Source organism: Falco punctatus, assembly GCF_963210335.1.
Source record: "Falco punctatus genome assembly, chromosome: 9".
NCBI lineage: Eukaryota > Metazoa > Chordata > Aves > Falconiformes > Falconidae > Falco > Falco punctatus.
In genome coordinates this window covers 26377214-26391791 of record NC_137589.1, presented here as the reverse complement: position 1 = coordinate 26391791, position 14578 = coordinate 26377214, and the positions used below count along the sequence as shown (strand labels likewise).

The 14578-nt window shown below is 39.3% G+C and overlaps 1 protein-coding gene across 6 annotated transcripts in view; it reads left to right on the top strand.

Moving 5' to 3' along the window:
* LGI1 (leucine rich glioma inactivated 1) overlaps positions 1-14578 on the top strand; it is a 35752-nt gene that overhangs the window by 4540 nt on the left and 16634 nt on the right. For 2 of the 6 annotated variants that reach the window (XM_080403570.1, XM_080403564.1), the window contains exon 1: positions 59-493. The exons of 1 other annotated variant lie outside the window; for it this stretch is intronic. Coding sequence is in view for 1 of the 5 variants with exons in the window: in XM_080403568.1 (XP_080259694.1) it covers positions 67-146 (80 nt within the window). In the remaining 4 variants the exon portion in view is untranslated. Of the gene's footprint in view, positions 1-44; positions 1776-14578 lie in introns of those variants that run through there. 3 more of the 6 variants (XM_080403568.1, XM_080403563.1, XM_080403565.1) reach the window with 3 other exon arrangements.

Here is a 14578-nt window from a genome sequence, read left to right as displayed (position 1 = left end):
GCGGAGGGGCGCGGGCAGCCGGCAGAGCGCGGCGGGGCGACGGAGGGGAGGGGAAAGCCGCTCATCATGTTTAGGGGCGAGGGGAGTCTCCCTGGCCGGGAACACGATGCGCGGCCCCGGCTGCGGCGGTCTCCGCCTCTGGGAAGGTAGGACGCGGCCGCAGTGGCTCCCAGAGAGGCCTCAGCGCTCCCCTTTCCTCCCCGTCCTCTCGGCCCCCGGCCCAGCCCGGCGCTGTCGGGCAGGGGAGTCCCGCCGGCGGAACTGAGGCGGGACGGGACGGGGCACCGCGGCGGCTCGGAGCCGGCAGCGGCTCCGTCGGGGGTTCGGGGCGGGAGCAGCCCCTCAGGCAGGACGGGCCCTGGGCGGGCGCTCCCCGCTGGCCGGAGCTGCCGGGGGGCGCGGGGCCGGGCTCCGTGCAGTAGGTGTGTGCGCTGCCCCAGCGCGGCACGGAGCTCCGTCACAGCCCTATTAGCGCCCCGGCAGCCTCGGCAAGGTAATATGTAGCATTGATCTCCACATGTTTTAGCCGTTTCTCTTCTTTTCAATCGCCTCTCGCAGTTAGAAGAAGGGCGGGCAGGCTGTGACCCAGTTTCTCTGTGAGGACAGACGGCAACAGAGTGATAGAGTTGGGGGGAGCCTGTGGGTTGCATCAGGGAAAGGAGCTTTAAGAACCAAAACTCCTTTCTTGTAAGCTAGCTGGGAAATACCAGCCTTCGGCATTAAGTCATCAGATACAGCAAGCAGCTGTCAGAGGGCTGATACCGCTTCCCATCAGACATGAGGGCACACGATAACTGAACCAGCATTTTGACTGCCGAGGTCTGAAATGCTTTAATCCATCACGGATACTTTCTTCTGGGCTGTGTCAGAGTTTCCCAGCCGTGTTATTGATTCCTGGAGTCTTAAACCACAGATAGATTCAATTCAGGGAAATTTTTAAAACTGAAATACTGCTACTGTAATATCTAAGTTGTAAAATATAAGTAATAGCTAGTTGCTATTATGCAGTGAGTCAATGACACCCCATGGTGACAGTGTAACTCCTTACCTTGCCTACCAAATCTCAATTTTAAAAGCAAAATGATTTTTTTCTCCTGATTTGTGTCACTGGTTATGATATTATCACTCTGAGGGGATGTAAAGGTGATGCTCAAGTGCCCTGTAGAAAGGAACTGGGTGGCAGTATGCGTATTAGAGTGTATGCAGCATTCTGCTGAAGTCTTACTGAATGTGGCCCGTTTAATCTAAAGGGCAGAGACTCCGTTGCAAAAATGGAATTGTCCTAATTAATAATTTAAATATCTCAAAATAAATAATGTATACCTACGAAGCTGTAATAGCAGGCATCTTTTTGTTCCTCTTACGGAAATGACAGACTGCTTTAGTGTGAATGAATCCTGACATGATTCTAGAAACTGGGCCAACATATCATTGATTATGCACTTTGAAGAAAAGTGGGAAAGGTAGAGGAAAGATTTACAGTTCTTGAATCTCTTGGCATTGTGCTGTGGCCACAAAAGCCTGCATATAGAAAAAATAAAGTTTCTGGGACAGAGGAAAATTCTGCAGAGGCCAACTATGGAAACTGTTGTAGATGCTGAAGTTACTTTATAAACAGCTTTTCTGAGAATAGAAGCTAGATAATTTCATCTTGCTTTGTTACTCTTCTGATATCTGACTGTGTTGCTTTCAAACATCACCTGACTGCTTTTATATGTGGGCTACAGTAAGGCACAGCTGGGGAAGTGGATCAGAAACGGCCTCCTAAAAAAACTGTAAGTTGAAACTGGACCTGTCCTTAACCCTTGGTATATGCATTATAGTTTGATCCTATGGGAGCATCTCCATAGTTTAAATCTAGCATCACTATGCTTTGACACCAAAAAGGACAGTTCTCTTATACAAGTCCCACTGGACTGAAAGATATGGGGAAAAAGAAGAGAAGGGCATAACTCTTTGCAGAGCAGGAGGTGCTACAGTTGTAAGTTGGATTTCAATTATTACACATCCAAACCTTAGGAACACAGTTTTCCATTACAAGTAAATCAATCCATGGGTTAGCTGCCGCTGAAGAGAGCATTCCTCTTTTTGAACTGGCACTAGTGCTCATCTGAGCACTTCTGCTGAACTGCAGTATTTCATTTTCTGCCAGTCAGACTCCTCTGACTATCCTGCTTTGATGTCTGATGAGGAATAGTGGTGGTGCAAAAAAAGGTGAGGGATGGAGGGATGGGACAGGAGGGAAGGGGGAAGTGAGAAACAAGGGTGGTCCTTTCAGCAGCACCTCTCTATTAGATCAGCTTAACAGTAATGTGAAACTATACTTTTAAATTATAGCCCTGAATTTCATGGCCCATGAAGGAGACAGCATCACTGTAGTTCTTTCTTTACTCCTGCTCTAAATCTAGACATGGGCCGAGTATGAGACCTAGTGTACCCAGAAAGCTTACTTCTATTAGTGCGTATGTACCGAAAGAAGGTATTAAGTCATTGAGATGCAGAATTCAAAGAACTATACCTGACATACTTATTGAGCTGTTCCTAAAAGCTTCCAGTATAGTATATTTCACAGCATAAAGAGCTTAATCTATTAACCTCTTAGGTATATAGGGTTTTTTCCTAATATCTAAGATAAATCTCCTTTGTTGCTACTTGAGATAATTTCTTAATGCCCTACACTAGTTGGTACAAAAAGCAGGAACTGAGCATCAGTTGAATAATGAATCTTTGCATTCTCAAGGACATATATGCCCACAGTCTCCCCTTTTTGAAGCTGAAGAAATTAAAGTGCTTCAACCTTTCCATAGATATTTTTGAAAACTCGTAGATGTTTTATTGCTCTTCTTCAGACTCTGATTTCCCTCTGTATTTCTAAGAAACGCTAAGCATAGCTGTTTAGTCCTTATCACTGTTTAGCTAGGACGAAATATCTCGACCTTCCTGCAGGAGATTATTGCCTTCTAAGATCTGATAAAGTTGCTTAAACTCAACAGCCTTTTGTTTGGTCAAAATTAGCTCAGTTAGCCAATTAAGAAATTGGTCCAATTTTTAATGAAGCAAATCAGGCAGCTTTGCCAGCAGGACAGAAGAGGCAGCTACCACTGGTATGGAGAGCGAGGGCAAGGCAGTCACTGACAACCATATTCATTACAAGAGCTGCTTGCAGAGGACATATGACTACATTTGAGTTTGATGATGAGAAAGTGATGTGGGATCATCAAGAATGCTAGTAAAATTGAGATTTATCCTGTCTAATCTTTTCTCGTTTTCCATTAAGTCAGTTGTCTTGTTGAAAAATGAGGAAATTAGACTTTGTAATTTGATATTGACACCTTCCTGTCTTCTGCATGTCTATGAAGTAAGTTCCCAAAGCATTTATTTTCATGTCTTCATAGTATGAACAGTCTCATGGCATCTGTTGTGTTCCTGATTTTCATCTCCCTCTATCTGACCCCCCCTAGTAATTTGTAGGAAAGCAAGTAGAACTAAAAATGGACATTCACGTATGCCAGTAACATTACATTCAGTAAGTGTAGTTCTTCTTCTTTTAGATATACCTGTGTATAACTTTAGGGATGCTTTATGCCTCCCAACAAGCCCTGAGCAAGATACATACTTGAGTCAGACAGCTGACTCCCAAGCCTGACTTCCTGACAGTCAGGGAAAACCAGTGGCGCCGTGGTGAGGGACAATGGCTCACACTCACCAGTTCCCACCGCTGGGGTTGTCGCTCTAAACTAGTCATTAGAGACTTGCTGTCATTCTGTAATCATCTAGAGGTTATGTAAGGAGAGCAGGCTGTTGCATTGCATATTTATTTTGTCAGATTTAGTAAATGGTATGTTCCATGGCTTTTGTCATACAAAGGATATCAAACGTGGAGTTTAATTAGCCACTAGATGTCAATGTTGCTATGCTAAAAGGCAAATGTAGTTTTATTTGTTTGGCTGATAATTTAATCAATAAAAGCACTTCTGTATTTAAATTTTTTTCTAGTATAGAGGAAGTTACAAAAAATATCATAGAGGAGCCTGTGCTATTTCCATTATTTCGAGAGCAGCTGTGCTGCTTTATGCTATTTTGAAGTTGCAATTACCATTTCAGTGTGTAATCATTGTTAGAAATGTACCTTCGAAAAAATAGCATCTGATTGTTCATCAGTTTCTTCCCTTGTCCAAAATCCCAGACCTGTGTATAAGTAACCACATTGTATTGCACTGTAATTGTCAACAAGATAAAATAGAGATAATAACATGATATCTAATCCTATTATAAGAGTATAGAATTTCCTAAATTCCAATTACCAGTGGAAATTTTCCTTTTAATTGTTCCTGTTTAACATGATCGGAGATCAATGTCAGGTACATCATGGGGGAACAGAATTTCTAGAACATTAAGGCTTCCAATATAATAAACAATTTGGAAAACTTGTTCTTTTGAAAATCTGGCCCCGATTCTGCGAAACTAAAGGCAGAGCTAACAGATGCTGGAATTTTGGAAGGCTGTATGAAGTAGAATTTGACCTATAGACCTTTCTTATTCCAGGCTCCTGTACTTCTAGGGTGAACAAACCGCTGCAAACCTCCACAACTACTTCCTGCCTAATGCACTGTCAGACTTTATCTGAAGCCACGTGGTGGTTTTGTTGGCTGTCTGCAGAGCACTTACTTTGAGCCCAAAGTTTGGGAATTTTCTAAACGCTAATGCAAAACTCAAGAAGAGGACAGTGCACATCTCAAATTCCAGATCAAGGTTGCTCTGCTGGTAGGATAAAAAAAAATAATCAAAAGCTTTCATTAAAAATATTTTTTTAAAAAATCAAAAAATTTGAAAAAAATGAAAGTTTCAGTTGTTGAGAAAATCTCCGAAGAAGCAAAATATGAGGAAACTGCACCCTTATTCTTAGCTGATCAGTTCGGTAAACAGAATCCCAGTTTAGGCCACAGTGTTAGAAAATACAACCTGACCTGATTTATTCCATTAGCTCTACCTTTTGTGACACAGATGGGGCCTCTCAGCTTTAAAGTACAATTCACAAATTTTTTTTGTTACTGTTGGCAGAGGAGTAGCCTTAATCTTCATTATCATGGACAGAAGTAGTTTAAGTCATACTTAACACTTTATTTGATGGTAGCATCACTTACACTCTTAACACACTAATAGATCGACATACACATGAAGAACTATAAATGTTTGAATTTCTAACATCTGGTTTTTTCTTGACTATGACTAGAAAGTTATGACTATGACTAGAAAGTTCAGAGTTATGTAATAATCTTATCTTAGTACCTTGAAAACCTGATTGTTTCATTCATTCGTTCCGTTGCAATTAAGGGAACATTTGTAGCAGCAACCTTGATCCTACAATTTCTGTGAACTTAAAAATCATTAACTTAAATATCATTAAAATAAACTAGGCTGAAAGCCCTTTTTAAGAGGTGTATTGTAAATAATGCCAGGATGACCCTATAAAGCCTAACTGATCCAGTTACGGAAATAATAAAGCAGACTTTCATAAAAAAATATAAATATATAAATAAAAATATAAAATAATGGAAGCAACCTCCCATATTATCTCCGAAGTTTGGGTTTTTTTGCAAAAAATAAAGAATTTTACCTAATAAATCCCCTTAGAGATATATTATGTAGACTCCTGTCTAGTGTCCTTTAATTGTCACTGTCAATGCTACACTTGTGTGGCAGGGAATTTTGAGAGTTTACAGTCTAGCAGCTCTGCTGAGAACAAAGCCTACACATGCACGTAGGCATGCATAGACAAGTGTAGCGACGTTAGCTGATCAGGAATTTAATTTAAAAGTAATTATCAATATGCACAAAATATTACTTCTTAGTTTTATCAGCCTACATTGAAATAAGTGGAATACAGAAACCAACTCCTCCATGTTCCAGTTTTCATTTGAAGAGATTTTAGAGGTGCAGTATGCTTAAATTCCCCAAAGTATGAACATTTTCCTAAGACAGCAAAGAATGCTTAATCCTACTTTTATGTCTAGATCTGCTATGGTGGAAAGTGACTGATGGCATTCAAATACATAAGTCCAAGAAAAGGGGAAATACATTTTTTTCCAGTTTGATATCAGAGTTATTATGTAACTAAAAAAATGAAAGAAAATAATAAGCAACAGTGGGGAAATACAATAAAGTGGAAATAAAAACTCCCACCAACTGACAAATAAGTACCGACTTGTTTTCTGTAAATTACATTGTTTCCCACTGATTTTATGAAAATAAAAATAATATGTGAGGAAAATTACAGTCCATTGAACTTTTAAACAGTGGTGGAAAAGATATGCATTCCTTTGTTTCCTTATACACATTTTTGTGCATAACATCTACCATGTATGTATGTATATTCACTTCTGATGAGGATTGAGGGGAGACACAAATAATTTTTAGTTGAATATATGGAATCTAAAGTCTTCTGTATAAAAAGGTAAATGATGAGTTTCTATCCTCTTAAGTCATAGAAGCAGTTAAGTTTGTATAGCTAGCATTCTAGAAAAAGATGTGTTGCATCTTAACTTAACCAAAAGTTGAGATCTTAATCCAGCGATCAAGGTCAGTCCTGCAAACTATACTACGCAGCTGGCCAGGCGTGTTCACCACAGTGTTTTCCAGTGGTTGTCTCACAAGCAAAGAAAATACTTAGTAGCAGGGGTTATTTGCAATATACAGTGTGTAATCAATTGTTTGGAATCTCACAGATAGGCTTTAAAAAATAAGGTATAAGAGCATAATAAGGTGTAATGATCACAGAATCAACCTGCATTTCATCTTACGATTTCAGTGAGATTACTTGACACAGTAAAGTAGTACAGTAACTGCCTGCAGAGGCTGATAGTATCTGGGTTGAGGTGATCAACAGCTGATCGTTTAGTGGAAACTGAAGGATAGAGGGATATAAAGAGGCTGTTCTGAGCAGTGAATTAGGATAAATCAGTAAAAATTCCTGTTTCACTTTTTTTTTGTGAACATGCTTATAGAATACCACTGTGAGACCTCATTTAATTAATAATACCATTAGCCATTCTGCTAGAACTGACCTTTCATTAGTAGAAGTATACTCCTGATTGTCAGATTTTGGAAATAATAGGGGTTATATTTCAAATTAAATACAATTTTGTGTTATTTAATCACCAATACCATTCAGACATAAAGTACTGAAATACAATCTACTTTTCTATTGAAAGTATTGTCGGGATCCTATTCATGCCATGGCACGTAGGTGGAATGGGAAGGATAACGATCCTAAATGGGAACAATTAGTCTAGCTTAGTTTCAAATATCAAGTTATGTTACTTGTAGCCAGCAATACTGAGCTGTGCGATATCCACAACTCTAGAAGTAAAGAAGGCAGACTCAAAAAACTGCTGAGGAATCTATCTATATCAAGTAAAAAGAAATATTCCAGCTTGTACCTTGGGGGAGATCCTGCTACTTGCTGAAACCACATTCAATTTGCAAGTGATATGTTAAAGTATTAACAGTTATATATCTAGATGACTGCCTTTCTTGAATGGAAATAAAACATAACTACATGAAAGATAAGGGTCAGGATGTGCAGTGAGGTTTGAGTGAAAAAGTATTTCCTTTAGCATATGATGGAATCTTCTCTCAAGCTTGCATTACACTGTCCTCAGATATACAGTTCTTATAAGATGGAGTGTATTATTTGAGGTTATATTAGGATCTGCTTTAAAATATTTTAATAATCTTTTTAGTCACTCCATGCCACTCTCTCCCTGCACAATCAACTTCTGTTTGAAACTCAGCCTTAATAAAGTCAGTATTTGGCAGGTTTCTGTAATCTGAGTCTGTTAACAAAAGGAAAACACTCTTCTGACTACCTCATTTATCTTAGATATGGGCATAATCCATCCACAAGTTTTAAGAACTAGGAAAATTGGTATTTGGAGATGAAACATTAAATTCAGTTTGTAATATGGGACTCCTGAAGCATAATTTTTCTCATAAAATTTTCTGTTGAGCTTGTAACTTTTCATTGTAATTGTCTAAAATCACCTAATTTTTTAGAAAGTTAATGTAGCTGAGTAAATCTGAGGTATTCTGTATACAGAAATGAACCGGTTTTACTACATGTTTGGGAGCTAATTTATACTGTGGAATAAAACTCCCATGTTTCCACATCGGTGTTGCTTTAATGACCAGTATTTTGCCATCCATTCTTTCTTGCAGCTTGCCCTTTAATTTATGTATAATGCTTTCAAATTCAAGATCAGGTTGTTACCATTTGTAAGGATTTTACTACATTATGAAAGAAAAGTAAGTCTTATTAGACACTTGCTTATCTTCATTTATCTTATCTTCATCCCCCGAAAGGATGCAACTAGTGATATTCTCCTAATGCAGGAAAGTGATTTCTAAAAGATGGGTAATATTATAAGACACTTTTAATTGCAGACTATCGAGATAACTGTGTTCTAATGACAGTCCTCAAAAATTCCACATGTTCAAGCTTGACAAAATAAAATCTTTCTTATGATTCCAAAATTTTTGTCAGACAAATTTTGAAAACATAGGTATCATGACCTTAACAATCAAACGACGCTTACCTGTAGCACACTTCACTATTTTATGCAGTAAATGAGTTGGAAAGTTATGTATAAGCAGTTTCCACTTGCACTATCCATTAAGTTGTAGACAGGAAGGTAACTTCCAAAATTAACATTAGCTTTGTCAGCATTGTCAGAGGACACACTGCCAGAAGTTCAAAACAACAGTATGTAGTACAATTTTTTTATGTGGTTTCATTGCTGTCTTGAAAGTAATCAAATACATGATGAATTGTCATCCTTTCAACTCTATAGTAAGAACAACTAGCAAAGCATTTTGATATTTTCTTACTTGGAGATGGCAATGCCTGCAGAAAAATATGCCCATACAACAGAATATTAAATTTTTTTCCCAGTTAAAAAGAAGCTAATGCGCTATTAATATATGAAGATACTGTTGCACTGTGATCTAAGACTACAGTACGAAATCCAAAGCCTTAAACTTATGGTGACATCCACGATTTGTATTGATTTGCAGTTCAGTGCAGTCTTAGAACAACACAAACACCTGAACCTTGGAGCCTGCGAGTCATTATGAAAGGGCACTGCAGCCCAGGTCACAGATAATAATACAGCTGCCTGTCAGCCGCATCCATGTGGATCCTCCATGTCCTCAGCAAAGAGGGATTTAGCTGTCTTCCTAACATCACCCATTCTGAATCTATAGCAACCCTCCTCTAACATGCGAAGCTATTTTTAGCATCAGGGCAGCCTTGCAAACAGCAGGTAAAGCATGAAAAGAATGAATAAGTGGTTGTGGTGCTCGCCTGTGAATAAAAGCTAAATATAGCCCTTGAGAGAGAGATATCTTAATGCATATATAATGTGTATATGAAAGGAGATCTGCCTCCCCTCAAGGAGACAGAGGTGTCAGAAGCAGAGAGCATTGTTACTGCTTCTCACCTGAGCAGTTATCTGAAAAGTCATTATTTCAGATTGTTCTGTTTAGGAAAATAAATTGTTAATGGGATCAGGTGTCTTTGATATGGTCTTTATTTGCAAAGAATACATAGCGCTCATTTCCCTGAGTGAAGAGCAAATTGAAGAGCAGGAGGCTATTTGCAGCTCCAAGCTCTTTTCAGCCAATACTTGTGCCAAGTTGCTCTTCGGGGATGTTTCTCAGGTCCTCCTTTCCAATGCCGGGGGGTCTAAGATCTCAGTTTCTGAGATGTCTCTACTGCTCTCGGTTCCCTCTCCTCTTGTTTTGTCTTTCTCTTTTTCTTTTACATATTTATCTGTTTGCTTCAAAAAATGCTTAGGAAAAAAGCTACATACGCCTTTGTTTAATCAGTAGCGTGTGCCATTTATTTAGCTGGGGAGCTATATTGCTTCATGAAGGAGCTTATTACTTCTTACTGATGTATTATATCAAGGCTGGGAATTAGACCCTCCAGTTTTAATGACTCTGCCTAAATCACAAGGGCAGCAACAGTGGAAACTTAGAGATGCCTAAAAGTGATTGGTGTCTAGAAGAAAGTCAGCTCTATGGAATTTGGGTTGTTGTCTTAGAAAAGTGACACGGAAACAACATTGTAAGCTCGAAATGTGAATGTTACCATGCTTAAGGTAGGGAAAATCCTTTAGCTTCTGAGCAGTTATAACTAAAACATGTATCTCTTGGTTGCTATGAAAATTACATTTAAAACTACAGCCAGTTCTTAGATAACAATGTTTTGTCGGTTTTGCTCTCCCACTGCAGAGGGAGAGAGCCAGCAGCCAAGAGAGCAAATCCTTTCTTAAAGCTGTACTGAGTAAATAGCATGTTGGCATATAAGCAAACAGATGTGATGGACTTCTTCAGCCCTCCAGAGTCTCCTCTGCAGGGGGATGTGGTTTGTAAGGAAAAGAGACCAGGGAGTTCAGCTTGGTGTGGTATCTCATTTGATGGAGAATCTACGCTGGGCTTGTGCAGTGCCAGCGTGCCTACCACAAGGTCGGGGGGGTGTCAGGCAGATATAGTATTTGCTGGAGGTAGAAGGGATTAACTCTTACTGAAACAAGGTATTTTTCCAGATTTCTTGAATTATTAAGAATAATAAAAACATCAGTAAAATGCACTTGTGGTGCTATCACTGATGACCCCTTAAAATGTTTCCGTGCTGATCCAAATCCTCACTTTGTAAAGCATTTTGATTAGCACTGATGAAACACTAATATGTGTTTCATGAGGCACGTCCTCATGCAATTCATTATGTCAGTGGCACTCCAGTGAGGCTTTTGCTTGAACTATTTCAGTGACTTCAGTGGCACTAAGATTTCTTTCATTATGAATTATTCAGGATGTAGAAACCTTCTGTTTTTAATGAGTAAAGATTCTCTCTTCAAAAGCCTGTTATCTCTGCCATGTAACAAAACACATTTCCTATGTACATTTAAATAAATAACATTTAGTTACTTTTTTTCTGTCTGCAAAATAACAAGGAAAATTAAATACAAGTTCATAAAGATTAGAGTAATTCTGCAGAGAGCCAATGCCATGAAAAAGTACAGAAGGGCAATGTAAGATAGTACAGGTCAAGGAAAGGATTTTATAACATGCCGTCTGTTTTTAATTAGCATCTTGGCAAACTAGAAGAGCTCAAACATTTTTCCATGAAGAAATGTATTATAGACTTTTCTAGCTGCCAATTAAATGGCATTTAGCTACAGTGACAGTGGTATGTTGTTTTGGGTCTGTAGAAAGCACTTGCTCATGCTAGAAAATCTGGGACATTTTGTTTCGGATAAAGGGTTCTTACTGGACTGGATTTTCTATCCCTCTTATTTTTACTGTAGGCATGAAGGATACCTCCTGTGAACAACTACTAAATTAATAAATAGTGCAAGGGGCTGGCAGAGTGGAGATAATAATTATCAAGTGTCGGTTTGTATACACCTGTTGAGGGTCTGTGCTCCAGTTAGATGATAACTTTTAAACAACGCTAGCTAAATACTAAGGCATCTTATGAGGTTCATATTTTGTCCCGTTTGGTCCAGACTGAGATATTTTGCCACCAGTTCTGTCCTATGGTTCATTTAAATGTTTGTGAGCATTTCTAATATGAAACTGCCCCTCAGACTTGTGTGGCTCCCTATACATTTTCTCTAACAGTGAAACCAACGCTCCCTGCTTGTGTCCTCAGCTGCTTGTTCTGGCTCTAGCAATTCTTGTTTTGTTTTGGAAGGATTTGGGCTTGTTTAGGTTTTTTTGTTTTGTTTTGTTCTTTTACTAGATCATTTGTTTAATCCCATTTTAGAGAATAACATCAGAACCAGAAGCACTAGTAGCAAGCTGTGAAAGAGGGCAGAACCAAAAGCCCATGGAAGAGTGGGGAAGAGAGAATCCATCCCATTAAGGAAAGCATTGCACAGAACTGTGTTCTCAATATCAACACATCAGTTCCTTTGGATGTCACGAGACCGTTTCAAATTATATATTAAGCATAGATTCCCTTAGTAGCGTCATGCTTTTAATGTCTGATTAGGCTGTGTAGGGAAAAAAAAGGCAAAAATGTGACTTGTGTATTTGAACACAACTTTTCATTCCTGAGAGGTTGCCATCCTTCCTTATGGCAGGATGCTTGCTAGGTGACGCATCTGATTGTCAGTTCTGCTGAAGTGGATAGGCATGTTGTCTGGTTGAAAAGTGTCCCCGTTTCCAACCTTGCACACATGAGGTATTGATCTTCCCAGAGTATAAATTACAGAGAAATTTTCTTGGAAGTTTTCTTGAAAGATTTAGAAAGTGCAGATTTCTACAGCAAGTAAAAACCTGGTGTTCTTTTTCATTGTTTCCTTTCTTAATACATCCCTCTACAGGTTCAACTCCTGCTGCGAACCACTGCCTCATACATCTTTGAATTGGGCTCTCCTTTGCTCTGGAGCTCATATCCTTGCTCTTTTCATTTCCCCCCCAACTCCAAATATCCATTGTCAGCATTTTCAAGGCAAAACACAGACAACAGAAACAAAGCAGGAACTATTTGTTTAGGTCTGGAGAAAAGCAGCTAGTATTCAGGAGAGCAGTTCATTCATGCTACAGGATTGTGTGTTGCAAAGCATAGCGGAATGCAGGAACTAGGGAAGAGCAAGAAATCCCAGCTCAGGGATTCATACAGGCATCCAATCTCATTTGGAGGAGCAGGAACAGACAACCCCAGAGGAAACTGGGAGTCAATACATAACAAGATCAATAGAACTTGTGGGGTCTTTCTCATAGTAAAGGGGCAGTCCGGTAGTTCAGGTTATGTCCATGTCTGACCTGAGGACAGTTAATGGATTTTTCTGTTTGATAGTTTTTCTGATCTTTTTCTTTACTTACATAAGGTAAAGCTACGGAGCTGTGGCACTTACTTGCCTGCCTTGGAAGATAGCCTGACCAGCGTGAATGGGCATCCTGCAGAACATGTAAACACACTTAATGTTAGCAGTATTGTCAATGTCAGCTATTCAAAGATGATGCATTAAGTCCTTAAAATTTTGTGATACTGGTTCAAAAGTCATGTGATATCAAAACATAGTACATTCTGGATACTTCATATCTAGCTTCTTAGCCTTTGTCCCTCTTGCTTACCCAGGAGCTTGGATGAGATGTCCTCCCTAGACCCTCCCCAGCCTGAGAGCAGCTTTCAAAAATCACAAGGGGTAGAAATCCTATAGCTTTAAAGTGTCTTCTGAGGTAATTTCTAATATCCTTTACTATTTTAAAACGTGCAATGAAAAATAAAGCATCAAGAATCATAAAGATGTCAGAAGTCCTAGGCTGTAACAAAATAAAAAAGACATAGATTAATTTTGCCTAGCTTCTCTTTGGATGAAATACATTGTGCATTTGTTTTTCTTAAAGAATCACAGTTCAGATAATGGTATCTCTCCCCTGACATACTTTTTCTTGTTGCTCAAATTCTGGTGTACCTAAGCCAGTGAGCAGGCCTAGAGCCACCTGCACACTCACCAGGATATGCTCAGTGGAGTAGGTGTTCTGCATCGCCATGACAGCTTAGACCTGACTCATTTCAGAGATTATCACTTCTGACTTCTCGGCCAACTGTGAACTAGCTACTTTATGCAAGGGAAAGGAGACCACCCTCCAAGTTTTTCTTCCCTCTAAAGTTGGAAGCAATTAAGTAGCCATTTCCTTAGCTTTTTGACAAAGGGACTGGCCTAGTTGCTCTGCTTTTAATGAAATTCTCGTGGTGTAATAAAGAAGGATACATGTAATACAGACCTGTATAGACAGGATAGGGCAAAGTCAGAAGAACTTTCCAACTAAAAAGTTCTGTGTAGCTCTGTGATCATACCCAAGCTAGCCTGCGCTATGAACTGTTGTAAAAGCATCTCAAGTTTTATTATGCCTAACCTACAGAAGGCCTCTTCCTGGCAATGGCTTTTGGTGCCCGATCTACTAGAAAGCGTAGTCTTTTCAGAACTGTTTAGAATTCACAAGACTTAGTTTTGTTTATTGGAAGTACAGCCTTGGTCTCAGCTGCTTTATATTTGCCATTTGCTGCAGAATTTGTTAAAAGGGTGGCACTGGGAAAGTGAAAACTCAGACTCATGAGGTGTTTTGTAGGAGTCTTTGATCTCAAAGTCCTTCTGCTCCAGTGGTAACATAGCAATGACAATGTTTTGTTCTTTAGGAGACTCTTGAATATTGGGGTGTGATTCAGACTGTTACGCATCTGTGTGGTGTAATATTATGGGCCTAACACCAAGCACAGTAAAGTTCATTAAAATCTCGCTATCACCATCAGTGGATTTTGGATTAGGCCATGTGTGTGCAGGCAGCTCACCTAGGTATAGAAAAGGCAACACAATTTTCTACAAGCGGGATGAAATGAAGGATAGCTGTAACAGTATATGTATCTGCAAAGGGAAAGGTAGCACGCACGAGACCACAGGAAGCTTATTAAGATTTTGTCATCTGTTGGTAATGAAAACATACTGCACTAATGCAAATATAGTCAGGGGAGCAGTTAATATCTCAAAAAAGTATTAAATATTTT